Source organism: Ascidiella aspersa, chromosome 6, assembly GCF_963924565.1.
Source record: "Ascidiella aspersa chromosome 6, kaAscAspe10.2, whole genome shotgun sequence".
Lineage (NCBI taxonomy): Eukaryota > Metazoa > Chordata > Ascidiacea > Phlebobranchia > Ascidiidae > Ascidiella > Ascidiella aspersa.
The window spans coordinates 20,837,276-20,857,479 of NC_139452.1; the positions used below are offsets into that span (position 1 = coordinate 20,837,276).

At 35.2% G+C, this 20,204-nt stretch overlaps 3 protein-coding genes across 3 annotated transcripts; 2 read left to right on the forward strand and 1 right to left on the reverse strand.

Moving 5' to 3' along the window:
• The first annotated feature begins 1,271 nt into the window (after nt 1-1,271).
• LOC146140701 (uncharacterized) lies at nt 1,272-8,268 on the forward strand. Its single transcript, XM_083391525.1, has 4 exons — nt 1,272-2,086; nt 3,564-3,632; nt 5,725-5,809; nt 5,960-8,268. Exons 1-4 carry the CDS (start codon nt 1,363-1,365, stop codon nt 6,045-6,047), a joined length of 966 nt encoding a protein of 321 aa, XP_083247651.1. The 5' UTR covers nt 1,272-1,362; the 3' UTR covers nt 6,048-8,268.
• A 724-nt stretch (nt 8,269-8,992) lies between these two features.
• Nucleotides 8,993-16,163, reverse strand: LOC146140702 (uncharacterized). The gene is made up of 9 exons (XM_083392026.1): nt 15,709-16,163; nt 14,034-14,094; nt 13,299-13,446; nt 12,948-13,094; nt 12,073-12,152; nt 10,745-10,892; nt 10,359-10,540; nt 9,778-9,952; nt 8,993-9,689 (listed from the first exon to the last, which is right to left on the reverse strand). The coding sequence occupies exons 1-9, from the start codon at nt 16,091-16,093 to the stop codon at nt 9,585-9,587; spliced, it is 1,431 nt and encodes a 476-aa protein (XP_083248152.1). The 5' UTR covers nt 16,094-16,163; the 3' UTR covers nt 8,993-9,584.
• Nucleotides 16,164-16,369: 206 nt separating this feature from the next.
• On the forward strand, nt 16,370-20,163 carry LOC146140703 (uncharacterized). The gene is made up of 6 exons (XM_083392241.1): nt 16,370-16,913; nt 17,089-17,217; nt 17,384-17,633; nt 18,178-18,329; nt 19,459-19,587; nt 19,924-20,163. Exons 1-6 carry the CDS (start codon nt 16,579-16,581, stop codon nt 20,117-20,119), a joined length of 1,191 nt encoding a protein of 396 aa, XP_083248367.1. The 5' UTR covers nt 16,370-16,578; the 3' UTR covers nt 20,120-20,163.
• The last annotated feature ends 41 nt before the right edge of the window (nt 20,164-20,204 follow it).

Here is a 20,204-nt window from a genome sequence, read left to right on the forward strand (position 1 = left end):
TGACTGTGGTATAAACAGCTTTGCAAACAGTGCGTCAAATAAATAACGTTAAGAGAAGTTAGGAAAACTTGCTATACAAGACAGTGCCGGATAATTGAACTTGTGTATAGCGCAGGAGTAGGGAAATCATTTTATTATCTGCCTTACTTCCATTAGCCCACGGTGGACAGTTGTAGTTTGTTGACTGAAAAATATTCCAATGCTGTGCTTTATTGCTTTTTTAAATGAATTAATACTGCCAGAGGCGTTTTAAATCCGTACAGTGTGGATGCGTTTTAAATCCGTACAGTGTGGATGCGTTCGTAGGAAGTTAACACGTCGGAATTAGGGAGAATTTTGTTTACAAAAGGTAATGGGCGCCGGCCGTCAGGCGAATAAAGACTCATATAGTACCGTAAAAGAATGGTGCGCCCACGCGAATAGTACGTGGCACCCAAGCGAACAATGCTAGTCACTAATGCGTAACCAGCATCCAGTTGATAGGGAATGTCAATGTAATACCGATCTTCGTTTCACAGGCTTTAGCAATTAGATCAAAGTATTATTGTGTTATTGCTTAGAGGGAATATACCAAAATGGTGCGTTTCATAACTTTGTATGTGGCTGGTTGGACAACGATCGTCTTCACAGGTCAGTTTCTGTTAGCTCTATTTATACTCTCATGCTTAACCCATTTACAGAATTTAGCTAAAACAAACTGAAAGTACTGAAATAAACTGATTGAAACAAAAGGTAAAATGTGTAGCCTAGTTTGCGATTGAAACTTTATCATTACAGTCTTCATACTACATTTAGAAAGGAATTAATACGTTAAGTCTCTTGTTAGTTAGAAGTATCCCAATATTGGAAACAAGACCGCGTGGTCATAACCTTACCATATTTTAGTAGTCTTATTTTGTTGTCATTCACAAACCCATATTTTGTTTGCTGTAGTTCTGTAAAATCTTAGTTATATATAACATTTTTCCAAGCACACGGTAAATGTATTGTTAACTACAGCTGTTTGCAGGCCTGTTTGCTGTTTTGGAACATAAAACGTGAATGATCGTCTCTGGAAAGCAATTGTTAGGCGATTTTGATTAAGCTTGTTCGACGTTTATTTAGGATGGTTTGACCAAATCATGTTCACGCAAACTGTTTTATACGTTTTGTTAAAAAATATTTAATCTATTGAGTGTTTGGTAAACCTGTCAATCATGTTTTGATGATTAAACACTTTAGTAATAAGATATTCTTTACGTTGCCTAACTTGTAGCCTACAATGTTGTTAGTTTTATATTAAATTGCTATTTAATATTTGATCCGTTTGGACAAACCTCTGATAACTGCATAATCCGTTCATTGCTTTATGTGATAGGTTTTATGATGACCTCAACGGCCCAAACCATCAGCACAATCGCCGTTATTGCTACACAGACTATGACGACACCAGAGAATCAGAATTCCTCTAGCACTAACAGCAGCATGTTATCGGATACAGCAACTACCGCAGTGGTGGATAGCACCACATCTGACGGGATGGCGACACAAACCACAATGGGGACCAGTAGGCCTACCTCTACTGGTAGTGAACTTGTTACGGCTACGAGCAGTTCGGAGAATGAAACCACATCTGACGTGATGGCAACAGAAACATCAATGGGGATCAATACCTCTACTGGTAGTGAACCTGTTACGGTTACAAGCAGTTCGGTGGATAACACCGCATCAGACCTAATGGCGACAGAAACCACAGTGGTGACCAGTACCCCTACTATTAAACCTGTTACGGTTACGAGCACTCCGCTAGATAATACCACGCCTGGGTCGATGATTTCAAGCACTGCCGCAACTGAAATGTCCACACAAGCCACTCAGTTAGTTACCAACCCAACGGGAAACGCAGTTACGTTTCATACTTCTGTGGGGGGAACTACTGCTTCGACGGAACAAACGTTAGAAACGACCACTGACAGCACACTAACGTCAACTGCCATGCCTTCTGCGCCAGAGGTTACCAACACACAATCTTCTGATGCTGCTGTTAGAACTCTATCAGCCTCACCAAAATTAAGTAGGTCAAAAAGCCCCGTCACAACAGTTCAAGGTTTGGTATTTAAATTTTCTTTTATGAACTTGACCTGTGTTTTGAATTAGAATTGTTCCAAAAACGTTTCGCTATATAGACAGATTTTTCACTCTCTAATAGTGCAATATCATTTAAATACATAAATAGTAAACCCAGTCCTATTTTTATAAAACTAAATTAAACAGTTTGAAGTGTTTTTGTGTGAAAAACGAGTACATCATCTCTTCTTATTAATATATAGTATTAACTAGCAGATATAGTATTTTAGTTTGAAGGACTCTAAAACAAACTTAGATGACGTTTCGAAGTTTCGTCAAAACGTGACGTCATAGATTTACGTTAGTTGTGAACCATGTCCGGAATTCTAGTGGTACCTTTTGTGTCTGTGAAAGAATTTTTACCTTGAGCAATGTAATTAAGTAGGGAAATTGAAATGAGATGGTTGGTGTTTATTATATTAAAGCTAAATTTACATAAATCGTACATAGTGTCTCTACAGGTGGTTATTTAATTTGTCATGATTGTTCCGAGATTTTGGTTATGAAAAATTGTCAACCCTAGTTTAGAGAGATGTTACTTACAATACAAAATCCACATAACATGTGTAAAGATGTATTCTATTTGCGAAAACACAAACAAACAAAACTCAAACAAATTACTCTAAATGCCTAAATTTGGTGGAAATTGCATTTGTTACCGAGATGCGGTGTTAAGCTATTATGGTGACATAAAAAGTGCTAAAAAATACTTTCGGAAAGTAGGCTACGAGAACAGTTTGAAAATGTTATTTATTTTAAAATTTGTTTTATGTTTTTACTAAAATAACATAAAACCACGAACGACGTCTTTAAATCTTTAGAGCGTGTTGGTTGCACGTTTAAGTTAGACGCATATAGTAGGATTAAAAAGCCCATACAGAAGTAGGTAGTTTTATACGTTTCGAAAAGTTTATTTATTCATTGCAACACGGTTAAAAGCCACTGAGTCTCTCTATCTATAAGCCTCAGCATATAAAAATAAACAAAGAGATTTGCGAAACGTTTAAAACGTTACCTACTTCTATATGGGCTTAGATATTCCTAATACGACTTTATATCGTTCAAGCTAACAAAACTTTTATTTTCGAGCGTGCGATGAGACGCACGGCGGCTTTGGTCTAAAACTATGTTTTCGAAATTAGCTTAAATACTATAAATACAATTGAAGAATAATAACCACTTAAAGTAGGGGAAAATGCATTCTATTTGGGGAGCATGGTCCCCGTGATCCGCCCCTGAGATGGATTATAGTTCTTAATCTCCAAAAACGTATTAGGCCTACCGGAAATTTGCTTTTTCTTGATTAACAAAACATAAATTAGTTCCTTCATAGTACACCGCATAAATATAGCAACCTTCGTAGTGGACAGGCTGCACTCTTCACAGACTAAAATTTCAGGGTCCAACGCTCGTTTTTTTTCTTACAGAAATAATTCTTTTCATTGTTGTATTTGCAGTTACTCCAACTGATGATGGAACTTCCACACCAGCCGTTGGTGTAAAGCCGCTACCAAAATCTCTTTCAGGTTTGGGACATAGTTAAAATTATTTTTTGGCATCGGCCCATTTTAAATAGAAAGTTTTGGAAAATGGTGTTTGTACACTTTTGTTTGCCTCGTCGCATTATCGCCTCAGCCTGATCGTTTTTGTTAACATCATTAGGAGAAACATATGGAACTCTCTTTAGTGTTAACTTATTTTTGACGTATCGTTAGGGCGAAAAATTGGGATGTGACCTTTAAACATTTTGTGTTTGTGTTTAAGAATAATTAATTTTTATCATTCTTGTAAGAAAATAATTAAGCTTCACCCCAGCTACTACCAAAAGCAGACAATAATAAGCGAACAACAATAAGCGCCTTTTCCTTTACTCTTACAACAAATAAAATAAAATGTATGATTTTAGTGACCGTGACACAATTACAACTTTGAAGAAACCTTGTACGTAATTGTTAAACAGCTAAAAACCTCTTGACGCAATGAATAAAAATGTAAACAAATCACCGAATTTTCATGAGAACACGAAAAAATGTGCAAAAGTGACTACACCGCGGCTGTATAGCTTGTTTAGCCAAACAAAATGAACTGTTAAGTTTGTAAATATCATGCTTAATTTACTCGTTTGAGCAGTGGTTCTCAGCCGCCGGTCCGCGTCAACTTTCCTGCCTGTCCGCAAATATAATAAAATTTGATATCTCAATTGCAAAACATGTTAAAAGGCTTATCCATCAAATTTAGAACTTCACCAGCTCCGTAATTTGCAGCATTGTGACGTAAATAGAGGTAATGGAATTTTTTGGACTTCATTTTACGTCACAATGCAAGTGTTGTGCTTAACTGTTTAAAAGTAGGCTACAACTCGTTTAAGTCATAGACTTGACCAGTTGTATGTGAATGCTAAGAAGAGTTTTAGTTGCATACTGTTGCGTAATTATTTTTGGGTTTGATTTTTGATTTTTAGGTCCACCGGTGCGCTAAAATTGTTTTGAAATTTTACCGGTCCGTATGCTAAAAGGTTGAGAAACACTGCGTTAGAGGTTAGACCAGCGTTTCTTAACCTTTTTTTACTTGGGGGCGCACAGAGACTTATGAAAACGTGGCGGCGCACCTTGCGAGCGAATCGAGCGCGGAATTTTTTAGGTGTACCGGTCTTAAATTGCCTGCAATTTTTTATTATATAGGTTTTATAGTTGCATAATATCTTCAAAGGGACTCCAGCCTTCAAGGCTAAAAACGTTATTTTGTCCATTTAAGTCTTATTCCGATTAATTTTGGACTTATTTCGACATGTTTAGGTCTTATCTAGACTATTTTAGATCTTATTCTGTCGTGGTTATACTGCGACTATGGCGTTATTATGTCGGTGATCTTCATAGGCCTACTTTTGGTAGCCTATTACAGATTAATTATCTGATTTAAATATTGTTGGTCTTATTGCGTTTTCTACTTGAAAGGCTTGTGGAATAAATGAGCTAAGCTTAATAAGAAAGTAAAATATATGTTTTATATAATAGGACCTACATTATTTTTTCCTTTTGCTCGCGTCGCACCTGGCAGCATTCCATGGCGTTGAGAAACACTGGGTTAGACACTAAGATTTATCATGCGGTTGAATTTACATTAAACACATTTTGATGGAAACCCTTTTCAAACTAGGTTTACAATACGGCTTGTGTAACAACACGCAAAAGTTGGTGCGAAATACCCTAGCAAATTGTGCTCACTCTTTACCGGCAATTTGTACATTTACTACATTTTAACTGCACAGTGTTGTACCATGAGGTTTTACTTTCAATACATCGTAAGCTACATTACAAAGATGTTATTGATTCGCACAAAACGAAAAAACGCCTTTATAAAGTTTGAGTTGCCGAAAGTCTCATTTTGGAGAGTTCGGTGAAACGCACGACGCCTTGGAACGATTGGGAACAATAATTAGATTTTTTGCATTTTTACGTTAGTTGAAATAAGCTTCCCCCACATGGATTCGCCCTGTCTAACACTACCACTTCGGTTGTCGATGTATTAATATAGTTATGTATGTTATATAATATAATATTTTATGAATAATATTTTTAATATGAAAACATATTTACTTAACGAATTATTTTAATACAGGTGGAATTGTGGCTGTCATTGTGCTTGCAATTTTAGTGACTCTGGTTTTTGCAGTACTTTTTATCAGCCGAATGCTTAATAAAAGGTAAGATGTGCTTAACGCTGAAGGCAAATCAAATAATAACACAGCTTAGGCCTAAATTAGTTTACCTGATTTATTTGTTACTGCAAACTTTTTTTAATGTAATTGAGGCATTTTTGGTCATGAATGCTTATCTTATTTTATTTAAAACAGGAAACGTCAACAATCATATCAACAGCCTAATGAGTTTGCGAATCCCTTGTCCTTTCCTTCATTTAAGTATGATGATGATCATTTGTAACTTCACTGGTAATCTAACAAATATTTGCACTTTAGTTGTGACATACTCTCCTCTGTATTTGACTTGACCACTTCTATTTACCACTGATTTTCGCACAATGTATTACTAAGCTTTCCTTAAGGGTAGTTGATATTTTTACGCGACAACGTTTTTATTTACGCGACATGTTTTTTTTCCGCGAAGACGTTTTTCTATTTTTGTTTTTTTCATTTTTGCAGGTCCATTAGTTCTAAGGATGTTTACGTTGTTTGAAAAATCCTATTTTTAGATTAACTAATTTAATTATTACAATTAAAGAGGTAATAGGAAAATTATCACATTAATAGACTAATTTATATTAAAAATGATTTTTATATATGGAAGGAAAGCAGTTATGGGGAGAAGAGCAGAAATAATTGAAATATACGTGTGCGGAAAATAATTGAAATAGAGAGAAATTAAAAAAATAATATTGACAAAACATTGGCTCTTTAAGCCTAACGTTTTTTGTAAAAGTATCTGCGGATTGTCGAAAAAATATTTAAAAAAAAACTTTAATTCGGCCAAGTTCTGCGCCAGATAAGCTATGCCCATCCTTTACCGAAATGCACATTATACTCAGCAGTAAAAACACTAAAAACCCGTTTATTAAAGCAGCGTCTGGGATCCTTTGATCGAATGTAAAAGCTTTGAAAAGCAATGTGACCGAGTATTCTACAGGGGGATAGGCATTTGTAAAATTTCTGTTAATACGAATATATGTAATCGTAGCGTTTCCTTACCCTTCGCGGCAGCCTATATACAGTGTATTGTTGTCTGCCACTCTCGATACCCATCATATATTGCGATAAAAAAATTCTTGGCAGAACGTTTCTCTGGCCGCGTACTAACATTCTGTATACGCCGCACCTCACTTTAACCTGATGTTTCAGCGACATTGTTAAAATAGTCCGACTCTAATCGAAATGTACAAAGTTCTTCAATCTAAAAAACAAACACTTCCAATCGCTGGCGAAGACAATAGATATAAAATTGTTCCACTTTTTGTTTTGCAATTTGTGTGTACTTTGCGGAATAATTGCGAAACAACATTTGTTATGCCGTTTGTACGTCTGCGTTTGCTTTTGTAAGTGTGTGTGTGTGCGTGTGTTGTGCTTGCGTACGCCTTCTCCGTGTGTGTGTGTGTGTTTGTGGGAGTGTTTTGATGTGTGAACGGAAATGCGTTGTGCCTGCCTGCGCAGCCCACTATGCATATGGCTAACAACGCACCAAACGTTTTAAACATGTTAATGTGGTATTTAAAGTATACTTGGAACCGACTTCCCTATGCAAAAGCTAACCAAAAGTTACTCGCATCGTGAGACAAAAAATATAGAGGAGGGCTTCTAATTCTCGATTTGTCGTTTAACCTTAAAACTAACTTTATTCTTATGCTATAGGTAATCTACATGTGATTAAAAAATACGTTTTGTACCTACTCCTTGTGCAAAATTTCAACTACAATTTGAAAAAATCGCTCTTTGGTTAATAACACAGTGCTTGTCAACCGTTTTGTAAGCGAACAATATATAAGACATTGGCAAAAATAAGTTCGAAGTTAAAATATATGAACCATGCATTGGTAATGCTTCCGCAATTTTCTTAAATATTGGAGAAATCTTGCTCAGAACTGATCTTACCAAATCTAACAATGTGATCTACTTTTTATTCAAACGGCGACCCCATCTTAGGTCGCAACACATAGGTTGTTAAACAATGGCCTATAGCGAAACATTTTTACATTTTGCGGCATTGGTTAACTTACAAATGCTGAAGGGTTTCAAACGTTTAGCAATTTGATCTGTTTTAGAATATCAAAAAAATATTGCCACAGTTAGTTTGGTTTGTGTTGTTCTTGGCCTTGAAATGCTGTCCAACATTGAAATTATGCTCTGTGAAAATTATCGTTTTTTCCTTAAATCAATGAAATTTAGTACTGCAGTAAATTGTTTTGTTGTGTGCTTGTCTCTTTTTGTTTCCAGTAACACGCATTGTCGTTTACCATGATTGGTTTACGTTTGACGATGATCTTTTCGTACTGCCAAACAAGTTTTTCTGTTCCACTTATTTATGGTATTTCTGAGTTTTTCTATTGAATCGTTTTTATAATTTTATAGTTAATTTGGAAATACGTTTCGTTTAATTCCGCTTTCGTATTTCTTCCTAACAGTTTTATTAGAAAATATATTACCTGACTAAAGCATGTTTTGTTTGCACCTTGCTTATAGACATTATAGTTGAAAGTAAACAGGATCTAGTATACAACAATGATTTTACACTTGGTAAAGCTACTTTACTCACGAAGCAAGCTTTTAACTATGTTCAGACCAGCATTTCTCAACAGCTGGTGAGCTGCCACTTCGTGCACTTTTACCTAACTATTTAACTTTGGCTTGAGGCCAAATATAAGCTAAAATTCTTGATAATTTACAATGCATTCTTCTATTAGAGTTAGTAAGAGTTTTTTTACTGTTTATGCATCCTATAAGCATTGAGGCCTGTTAGTTTGTTACCAAGTTTTCGTATTTGGATTAATCTGCATGTTATTATCCAGGTGACTATAAAGCCGCAACAATCGAAATAGATAATGTTTTTTTACCTGTTATTTTTTTACGCGTTTAACATAGTTGCTAATTTAACAAGTTTTGATTCAACTGAGAAATTGCTAAACGACCTTACACGTAGCGGCGCAAAACTCGAACGAAATAAGTGAGCTTGTATTGGGATAATAAACTAACGTGTAAAAAATGTATTGGTACCTAGAATTGCCATACCACTCCATGTAGCGAGTAACATGAATATCGCAATGAACGACCTAATCATTTCACATCATTACCGTGGACGACAACCAATTTAGTCTATGCATAATTGGGATTTTGGCCCAGAGTAATTAAATTCAGAAAAAAGAAAGAGGATTTTTTCCACTTAGTGCAGGGTCGTTTGATAGTCATCACCCAACTTTTTATTTCGATATATGCAAGCGATATGTGCCCACATTTCTTATGACGATGTCGATTTAACTAACTAATAAACCAATAAAAGTTTTATTAAAATGTTTTTATAGGTTTCCCACTCTCTTTCAAAAAATTACATGGTTGGGTCTCTTATTCAATCTAGCCAAGATCGGAAAAATAAAAATAGTCATTGTGCGGGTTTATTCATTTTTTAACATAACGTTCTAACTGTATTGCCTCTTGTTTTAATCGCCACAGGTGTTTTTGCAAGCAATCGAGGATACAATATTTCTTAGCTTGGGAAGTATACTTGCATACAGAGACGTTGCGTCAAATAGATGAATGCGTTATCAATATTAACTCAGGTGCAAAAAACACAGTTTCAAATAACGCAAAACAAGAAAAATACAGGATCAGTAAGATATTCCTACTGCGAAGCTATTTCTTATAAAGGGCAAGGTATATCGCAGGCAACTAGCATTATGGTAAGCCTTCATTTCCTCGTGTGTCTGCGTTTTCACTTTCCAACTGGTTTAACTAAGACACAAATGCCTTTAGCCTCGTGTTATCTTCCCACTCCGGGTGGAAGCCCAACATGATATCCCCTTTGGACCGGATGTTGTGTCAGTTTTTTTTCAAACAGACTGTGTTGCGATAGTAATGCATTCAGCTGAAACAAATGTTTTATACGTTAAAAAAATGGGTATTGCTAAAACCAGGCAGCTTGTTTGCTACAGTTCTACATTGTATATACTTACACCCTGGCATACTGAAGTTCCAGATTGTCTGACAGAGGGGTAAGGCGTAGTTAAATGTCTCATATAATATATGAGAGTTCGTTTCTCCTGCAGACGATTCACTTCTTTGTAAACCGTATCAAGGATCCAACGTGAAACTCCGCACAATTGCATTGACCCATTATAACCAACACATCTGCGGTAAAAAACGTTATTGCTTTACAACAGAATAAACAATCCTGTAGATTTGTAATCAAATGAATTTGGAATGGGCAATAACTCCGCAGACCTGCTTTACTGCAGTATAATATATTTGTGGTATTTTTGCACGTACTGTTTTAAGTTGTTGACACCAGATGAGCTATTAAACAAGTAAAACTTCTGCAACATTAGTTATGCTAATGGCGAAACCCAGCTGCAAAAACAGTAGTTGAACCATTTGAATATTACAAAATTAGGATATCAACACGCGAAAAACTCATAAAGTGCTCAAACTACTGGAGTTTAGCTTGTACTGTTAAAGCAACTCTACATCAAGAAAAAAAAAAGAATAGACACATTTGTAAAACACGGATTTAACGAAGTTGTTTAATGGTTCTCACTTGTTTCGAAAACACGATGCCTTAGCGTCTGTGCAAGACTGATATAACACGCTGTTGGTCGATTCCGCGTACCACAACGTTCCGTTGGGTTTGGGGCAATCGTAGTCGTGGATGCATATACTTCCACCATACAAGTTGCTTGATCCATATGATATAAGGCTTTCAATTTTTGTGTAGACGATCTGTTACACAATGTTTAATGATAAATTTATTTACGTCGCAAAATGATGTGAAAAATAGATTTATTTACGTCATGACCATCATTGTGTGCTTTCAATTGCTACGAAACATACATCATTATCAACTTTAAATAAAAGAACCAATTTACCTAAAAATAAAAATATACTTTTACCATACAAGGTGCAAGCAACAGAAATTTCTCTCACCGACATGTCTGACTGAATTAAGAAGTTTCTTCCAGCTAAATCTTCAACGAAAAACCCCTTTTTCTCAAGGTTAGCAAGAAAGCAAGTCATACTTTGAATAAATGTTAATGCCATCTTGGCCTTGTCCTCTTTGGTTTGCAGAAGTTTCCTTAATAGATTGTTTTTTAGTTTTGTTAAGTTTTACCCTAATTACTTAAGCATCAGTACGTAAACCATATCAAAAATACTAATGATTTTGCCGTAATATCCATAAAATTTAGGTGATTGCACAGAAAATGTAAGCAAATTATAACAATTGGCCACACTCCCTGAGAGGGAGCATTACATTTCAATCCGACAGACACATTTACAACTGAGAGTTTAGCTTCCATCTTTGTAGCTAATAATACTAACAAACTTTGCTAAATTATTTTTTAATGAAAAGATGTACAAAACTACAAAAAGAAAGAACACAAAGCGAGGTAATAATAGGGATTATAATCTCAGTCACCAAGAACGTCATAAGAGGTAAATGTTTTGGTCTGCTGATGCCGATTGCATTATTGCAAGCGGTAATTGCAGCCTAAAACCACGCCATTGATGTCATTTGAAGTAAAATATTGCCGTGTTACAGTGAATAAAAGCTTTTTTGGCGTACATATCGCAGCATTTTGGCGTAGGATTTTCGGATTTTTTTGGCGGGAATCTTTGGCGGTCATAAATTGTGGAAAGGAACACAGGTAGTAGTAGAACTGATAGTATTTGTATGTTGGATACGATATGCCATGTGGTAGTATCGCTACCCGTCCGATACTTGAATGGTATCGGTGCCGTTACGATACCAAATTTAAGTATAAATTTTAGCCATGATTTTTAATCTAACTTAGCGATTTTACCTGGAAACGTAAATTTACCAAAACAAGTGGTTAAACTACTTGAGCTTGAGGTAACTAAAAAGAAAATGTTTGCTTAAAACTTTAAAAAAGTAAAGCATTGCAGCTTTCAATCTAGTTTACTTGTTTGAGCATAGTAATGGTGCTATCTGGTATCGCAATCCTTTTTGTTCAAAACATCTTGTATCGTTATTTCAATGAAAAGGTATCGGGGATATTTGGCTGCTTGTATGTGTAACATCAATAATCTTCAAATTGTATATGTGAACATAAATATGATCAATTTTCTTTATTTATATAGATATGTATATAAACATATGTATTTATTTCTGGCCAAGTTAATGTTGCCTTGCATAGCGTACATTGACACAAACCATTTTATTTACCGAGTAGCAAAAGAGTCATAAATAGGATGTATAAGCCTAAAACGAATAAAAAGTAAAATATATGCCATACTTAAAATGGGTGAGAGAATAGCAGTTTGAATTAGTAAAGTTCATTCCAGGTAACATTTCTTCGGTACATAGCAAATTTCCCTGCAAAGGAATTGTTCAAATTAAACGCATTTTACACTTCATATGGTTTCAACTGATTTTAAAATAACTTGTATAAGGCAAATGACTACAACAAAAGTAATAAATATAACCATACAGTAAAACACAACATGCTTTCTCAGTTTTGCCCCAGTGGTCACCTAAAAAGACACAAGTGGCACGCAGAGGAGCCACGGGCAGCAAACAAAATGACAACCTTAATTATAATTTTCGAAAGCAAAGATATGATTTAAAGGTCTCTTTCTCTAAATATTTCAGCCAATAGAGGTTAAAAACACATCACAAGAAGACTATATAATGGCGAAAAATGCCTAATTAAAATATTAGTGCATAATATAAAAATTTGGTTATTTTTTTTTCAAAAAAAAAGATTAATTAAAAAAAGGTTTGGCGCCTTCTCGTATGTAATAGGACTTTGGTTTCAGTTTGTTTGACATGGGCTTGACCGAAAGCAGTTTATTTAAATCTTCTCTTTTGTATGTCATCATCTCTGAAACATTATATGCCGCTTCTGTTTCATGTAAATCAAAAAAGTTTTTTGGCAATAGCATATTTGCTCATAGCGCGAAAATGTTTCATTTTGATATGGTTGAAATAGAATAACTTCAGACCATGATGTACCCCTAAATCCGCCCCCTGCAGTACAGCTATGTTAAGAGCCGTTGGTTAGTCACCTCTCATTTAAACTATAGCACCTCGGCATCAGCGACTACTTTACGTTTGCTTATTCCGAATCGGTGTTTCAAACAAATTGTGTCAAACATACAAATACCACACCTTTGCTTGCTCTTGAACAACGCGCAAGGTTTTATTGTTGCTACAAATTCCAAATAGTGTAACAAGACCAGGCGCTTTCCATCCAAGTATATCTCTTTTTTCACATTCTTGCTTTAAAAGTTGAAACCCGATGCTGTCAACGCTTGCCTGATAAAATTAATACGATTTGTATTGGTTACAAAGTAGGGTTATTATTCAGTCAGTAAACTATCGAAAAACTCTACAAACAAAGGAGGCGGTTTTACGAATTGATGAGTGTCATTTGACACAACACTAAAAAAATTTTTTGTAACTACCACCAAGGTTTCTAAACGACATTACTGCCAAAACGTATAAAGAAAGAAGAAAAACCTCTTTTATTTCGATGTATGTTGAATTTGGAATTCCCGATATGCCGAATACATGTTTTTTCTTTGACGTTATTCCACCTTCCTGTTTCGCAAAATCATCAGTTTTAGAAGACAACCAGAGTTGATCGATTTCATCACAGGACAATAAACTTAACGAACAAAATACGGGTTATCTTAACTTACAACGTCTAAGTAGTCGAACAGTGGGTAGATCCCGTACAATGTTTAACTCTTATAGTACAGGACAGGGCTACGAAGTCGGTTAAAAATAACTCAAGTCCGACTCCCTGGTCGTTTTTCGTCGAGTCCCGAGTCCGGCTTCGACTCTACAGTATGTATTTCGCTTATTTGCGTAACTAAATAAAGGTAGATATTCAGAAACCCACTCATAAGGGTGGCATATAACTCATTCACCCACAATACGTGATTGGAAAATATTCCATCATATACTATTCCACCAAAACAATTTATAGTTTGCGAACATGTAATTAACTCTAACCCAGCAAAAACAAACTTACTTACGCCGACTCCCGAGTCCCTTTAAGCAAAATGAATGTTTGAAATATGAAGATGCTTTAGTTTATAATCATTTTAACCCTTGGCAATTACACTGGAAGTCTGTGCACTTTAAGGTTGACAGCGAATGTAGAAAAACAAAAGCACGGAACAAGATATATGATTCTATTCCTATTAGACTTAATGTTTTTCATGACAGTTTACTACATCGAAAACTTACTGTGTGTTTTTTTCGCTTTGCAAGTCGTTTTGCGTCGTGGGCGATACAGAAATAGTTGGATCTGTAAAATGTGTTTGAATATTAGAATGTTTTATTCTTTATAGTCCTTAAGTCTGCGACCTAAATGTTCCGCGAATTGTTATAGTTAGTTTAAAATAGAAACTTAGTACAACATTATATCATAATTTATAGTGAGAAACATAAAGAACCCTTTCAATAGTCTTATGGTGCATATACTTAAGTTTTTTCTCTATACCCTGTTTGCTCTAAAAGCCTTAGTTTTTACTAGAACAAATGTTAAAGCTAGTATTTTTTTAGAATAAGTGTGAGTGTACTTATAAACATGCTGGAAGTCACCTAAATTACAAAAAATGCCTATTTGAGTTACGTTATCACATCTGTAAAAATTGCCTCAAACAATCAGCATAAGGAAATGATACAGGCTTTGGTTGGAAAATAAATGCAAACTTTCTGACATAATGTCAACAAAGTTAACTCATACCACAAGAAACTTAAGGAACTTGCCAGGAATTTAACCCTACACTAATATACTGGGTCCGCCCAGATACCGTCTTACGCTGCTAATTGCATATAACAAAATAAGAAGAGAAAATTAAAACGATTCACATGAAGCGCAAGTAGTTTTGCAATAAAATATTTAAAAGTAGTATTTTTTGTGCACTGAGGCGTTTTCAATAAAATAACACTAACCTGCTTAATATCATCACAACATTTTGCTAGGCATAAATATTTGATGTAAAAAGCACATATTAGCAAAATCTTTACTGATTAAACGAAACTTTAATGGCGCCCGCAAGGATAGAATTAAGCGATCGCACGTATTTTTTTCAAAATTGCAAAACTCGCCACCAATGAGCCATAAACTTGAATGAGTTTAAAATAAATTGAAGATCAGTTTGTAAAATTGACTAGTGTATTCCTATAAATGAGTACAGTCTTCATTAACATTAAAAAATTAAAACAGGACACAATAAGCAAATACGTTATTGTAGAACGGTGTATTAACTGGGCGCCCTTCGACCTTCGTATGACCCGGTACCAATAAAATAGGCCTTGGGTAAATAAAGATCGGCGACCTCTGTCTTACGCACTCCCGTCTTGTATAATCACGTAAATGCTTTTAAAAAATATATGCTACAATTTTTGTATAATATTTAAAAAAAAGATAAGATTTAATCTCAAAACAGGAAGCAATCAAGCCAGCGTCATACTTCTTGAAGGCATGACAGTTATGCCCCTCTTTACTACGACCAATTCGACATGGCATTTCAACGGGGAACAAATATAATTTTGCGTTTAGAAATAGCTTAATTCAAAAAAAAAGATTTTATGTAGTAGATGTTCTACTTATGTGCTTATCGAGCAGTTAAGAGTTAAGGCGAGCTGAAATAATGATATTTATTTTCTCAAAATGTGATTTTGTTTCAAATTACTAGACAGTGCTTTCTAACGGGTAAGCCGCTAGTAAATACCGGTAAAGTTTGTTGTATGACAAAAAATATTGATAAAAGTGAGTTGCGGTTAAAAAGCATGACAAACAATATTCAAACGCCGTAAAAAAATCATTAGACTTGCATTGCCTCTTCATACTCAAACACGTAGTAGAATTCATATCGTTTAAGTGAAACCAAAGAACCAAAGTTATTTGCATTACCTGCTGTGATCACGTTTCTTCGTTCATCGTCGATGGTAAAGTTGTATTGAGCAGTGGAGTTGATTAGAATTCTTGTGCAAGATTTATTGCTGCATTCAGAAAATTTCCAAGTCGAATCGTTGCCAAACGCACCAAAAGGAACGTATTCTAGAATTACGTCGTTTTCAAACGGACGAAATGTTTCTAATAACTCCACTTGTTCCAGTTCGCGTCGTTGTTGGTAACTGCAGGATACTGGGTGCTTTAAAACGGCGTTATATGTCTCGTAAATGCAATATATTGTCACAACAACCAGCATCAACAGCAAATCTCGTGGATTGAATGGCCTCTTTAATGAAATTTGCCTGGTTCCTAACATTTTACAACAGTCTAACTTACAGAACATTCGCTGTTTCTCACATACCAAGCAATCTTATGCATGTACTTTCCAGATCGTTAACAACTTTGATACTGCAAAAACCTAAAGGAAACTCGAATTACTGGTATTGTAGTGGAAAAGAAGCAAGATATATTCTAAACGCCCCGGGCGAACTGCTCGGGGCTCCAAGGTTTTATCGCGCCGACTGATTGCAAATGTTCTGGTGCTGTTTTATTCAGCCTCACTGTACTTTCTAGTTTTGGGAGTATTGCTGTTATAATTTACCTACTAAAGTGTTTGCCACGCTCTTCTCTTTACTGCATCTTTATTTCGTTTTGGTTATTACAATATCACGCATGTCGCTTCGGCATGGATACAACGTCATCATTTAATTAATTATTTATATGTTATGTGATTCCGGATTTGTCACGATTTGTGACTTTGCCTTCACGAGCTGCAGCTACGTTTTCGAACTAATGATATGGCACACTGAAGCCTGAACTTTGCTTAGAATGCTGCTGAGAAGAAAGCTTGTGTCTAACTTTAGTAGGATCCTAGGTTGCGTTACTACTTTCTGCTTGCTTGTTTGTTTGTGGAACAAGGAATCCTGTTTTCTGGAAAATCGTAAAGGAACAGAAAAAAACAGTGGTGCTTCACAAATTTATTCCCGAAATAAGACAGAGAAAAAAATTAGCAGCGAACAAAAAACAAACTATATTGAGAGGAAAGAATTGAATATTTCCACTTCAACAACGACAGATAAGGACTATAATTTCGAATGGCTTAGCTGTAATGAGCTGGAACCTATGTTGGAAAATCTTAAAATCGATAAAACGTCAAGTTTTAGGTATGGCAAGTAGACAGTATTCCCATATGTTGAACTTGATTAATAGTACATAAGGTGTGTTAGCTCCGTTGGTGTGCCGCAAGTGTAAAAAGGTTGCAGAGCACTTATCTTGGTGTGGAGTGCAACATTCCCAATAAAGAGGGTTTGATTGTTTTAACATTGAATTTGTTTTTAGACAAGAAAACGACAATGGCAACCGAGGTGTATACTTTACAAAAGTTTTAAGCCCAGACCGAGAAACATTGAGCATTGCTATCAAATCTGCATCCATTAAAAACCATGAAGTTGAAAGCCAGCTATACAGGTAAAGTAATTTTGTTCTAAATGCCCAGAAGTATTTGAAAAATAAAACTCTATGTGAAATGTATTACAAACTAATAAACTAAACTAAACTAAACTATGGTTAATTCAATCATATATCGTATAACGTTTATTCGTTTTAATCCTGTGGAACGCCAAACGTTTTGCAGATACAGATCTGCGCAAAGAGAAATAGACAATCTTCGAACAATGAGAAGGCTCAATTGGACTGGAATACCAAAACTTTTGGGAACTTGCGTTAAGTTGCATCAAATAATATATGCAGTAACCATGGTTAAGGGAAGGCCGATATGCAACGAAAACTCGACCGATAACAAATGTGCAATGGGCGTCGAAATATTGGATTTTTTAAGTAGGAGACCTTATCCACAAAAAGATACTCTGTTATGGACTTTCAAGGTAAATCGTAGCTTGCAAGTAATAAGTACGTTGCTGCATATAATTTCCAGTTGTTGGTTAAAGCCTTTTCAAAAAAAGTTGCAAAATTAATAATTTTTCCTATTGTGTTAACCTGTCTAAACATTGTTATCACATTTCTTGAATTGCAGCAATTATAAGGTGTTTTTGTGAAAAAGGGTACCCAAAATACCTTGCAAACAACTGGTAATGTGTTTAACCTTTCACTATTCCACTTTCTTACAACTTTCAGTTTCCTTTAGCTTGTGTGAATTGTTTACATTTTGGTTGCACTTTGTGAATCTGTTACCGGCTGTTTCGCACGTGTCGTAGGCCTACACGGTATAAACAGTTACAACTTGCTGCTTTTTTGCTACCTCGGATACACTTCGAGGCTTTAATCACAAAAAGTCATAGTAGCCTGCAATCAAGTTTAAAATCAAAGGAAAAACATTGCTAAACGTAAGATAGGTTCTTGCGCATCAATGCAAAGGGTATTTAGAATAATGAATAATGAAATGTTTTAAATCTTTTTATTTGTTTGTAGGTCATCTGTTTTTTTAAACAGTTTGAAGTCAATCGGGCGTTTATGGAAGACATGTCTGGCTCAAACTTTTATTTTGGACCGGAAAATATGGATTTGTTTGTTGTCGACGCAGATTCAGTAATATTTTACGAAAATTCACGTTTATTTTCTAGGTATGTTGTCAGGTTTGTTATTTTGTTTAACATGCTCATTTCAGAGTTTGCTAAGTTGTTTGATCAACAAAATAGTATGTCTTGTAGTTCTCGGATATTTTTTTGCACTTAAAAACGTGTTTAATTACATTCAAGAAGGCAGTAAAGTATTGGCGCGAAGCGCGAATAAAATGCGTTTGTTTAGTTTAAAATTCGAGTCCACACGTCGTCATTCATACTAATAATAGAAAGTATAATAAAACAACTTTGAGGAAACCCGATAACTTTAATGGGTAATCCAGTTCGGGGTTTGTTAACTTTTCTACGTCAGGACACACCTGGCGACCGAAGCGTGCGCAATTTTTTTTGGTATACTGGCATTTCTTTTAAATTTCTTGCAAGTTTTTTTACAATGCCGAAAATAAAACATAAAAAATGTTAAAAAACTATATGTACAATATTTTTGAATACGTTTTCCGTTTGTACGCGACGTACTTTGGCACTTGGCTGTCAGTCTTCCGAAGCGCTGATCTAGATCAAAATCCAGCATCATAAACAAACCGAATGTAGAAAGATCATTCGAAAAATTTTCCCAGTTGCGTAGTTAAAATTGTCAAAATGTATTTTAAATAGACTCGTGTCTAGTTTGTCAAAGAGGCTGATGCAAGCCGCATGAATTACATTGGCCTGATCCGGCTCGCGAGCCGTAGGTTGCCGACCCCTGGTTTACTTTGTTAACTGGGAGAAGCCATCATTAAACAACAAAGACAAATAAGGATATCATTACACGTTTCTACGTAAAATTATTTTAGCATGTTAGAGTAATGGAACAATAAAGCATTTTGGAAACGAAAACTTAGCCTGTTGCATTATAGGCAGAGCAAAAAAATTAAAATAGGTTCAGTTATTTAGTACAGCCGCGCAATTTTCACCTTAATGAACACCACCTCGCACAACTTCCAAAGTTTTCTATCTTGGTGAAGGAGGTTTGACAAAGCAGTTTGTTCTCATAGTAGCGTAAAGCCATAAGCAGTATTTTAGTGTTAAAAAAACATTTGACATTTATATAAAAAAGTTAGCCGCTTTTAATTTTTGCAACTGGTCACCCTGCTACGACTAAAAGTAATATTTACAACACTTCTTGTTAAAGGATGTCTTGTCGACAGGATTCGGAATGTCCTCGTCCAAATGGAAACCTGTGGCGTTCACTAGCATTGAATCACAAAATATATCTTACTTGTCGGGAATCTCAGGGATATTGCAATAACAACACATGCCGGTATTTTTTGTTTCTTTTTAGTAAAAGATTTTTTTTCCGTAAAATTTAGGATTCAGGACTTTTGAATAAAACTATCAATTTCAGTTTGATGCTTCTTGATTTTGCCTACATCTTACAGTATTTTGTAGAAGCAGCTAAACAAAACTAAAAAAACGTACAGCTTAACAAAGTCAAACTGAATGAATAACTTTAAACATAAATTATTCTGCCAATGGACTATAGACAATTTTTTTTCTATAGAAGATCAAATACCACGAACTTATATAAATGTCGTGACACATAAATTCTTCGAGTTGACATCTACAATTCCATAGCAGTTTTATATTTATTTTTCAGAGGAATAGATGCTAGCCTGCACAGCTGTGGAGTAAGTAGATGGCTACTTGCCCCAGTCAGAGGATTAATTCCGAACCGGGCTTTCAAGCAATTCAACAACATTTTACACTGTTTGATGGAAGAAAAACCTCAAAAGCGTTGTTCCTTGACTGAAGCTTGCGAAAAATCAGAGAAACTATATAATTTATACAAGTGATGACGTTAATTTATTGTTTTCTTGTTAAAAGTTTTTCAACGGGTTACCGCATATTTAAAAATAAAATTTATTTTTTTATCATGTT

Bases quoted from the DNA above. Each gene is read 5' to 3' on its own strand.
- LOC146140701 (XM_083391525.1), top strand. From the start codon at position 1,363: ATGATGACCTCAACGGCCCAAACCATCAGCACAATCGCCGTTATTGCT. The intron at 3,633-5,724 runs GTTTGGGACATA...ATTTTAATACAG, and splicing joins GCTACCAAAATCTCTTTCAG to GTGGAATTGTGGCTGTCATT. The intron at 5,810-5,959 runs GTAAGATGTGCT...TATTTAAAACAG, and splicing joins AGCCGAATGCTTAATAAAAG to GAAACGTCAACAATCATATC.
- LOC146140702 (XM_083392026.1), bottom strand. From the start codon at position 16,093: ATGTTCTGTAAGTTAGACTGTTGTAAAATGTTAGGAACCAGGCAAATT. The intron at 13,447-14,033 runs GTAAGTTTTCGA...TTGTTCGTTAAG, and splicing joins CAAAGCGAAAAAAACACACA to TTTATTGTCCTGTGATGAAA. The intron at 9,953-10,358 runs GTGAGAACCATT...TTTTTACCGCAG, and splicing joins GCATCGTGTTTTCGAAACAA to ATGTGTTGGTTATAATGGGT.
- LOC146140703 (XM_083392241.1), top strand. From the start codon at position 16,579: ATGCTGCTGAGAAGAAAGCTTGTGTCTAACTTTAGTAGGATCCTAGGT. The intron at 17,218-17,383 runs GTAAAGTAATTT...AACGTTTTGCAG, and splicing joins GTTGAAAGCCAGCTATACAG to ATACAGATCTGCGCAAAGAG. The intron at 17,634-18,177 runs GTAAATCGTAGC...ATTTGTTTGTAG, and splicing joins CTCTGTTATGGACTTTCAAG to GTCATCTGTTTTTTTAAACA.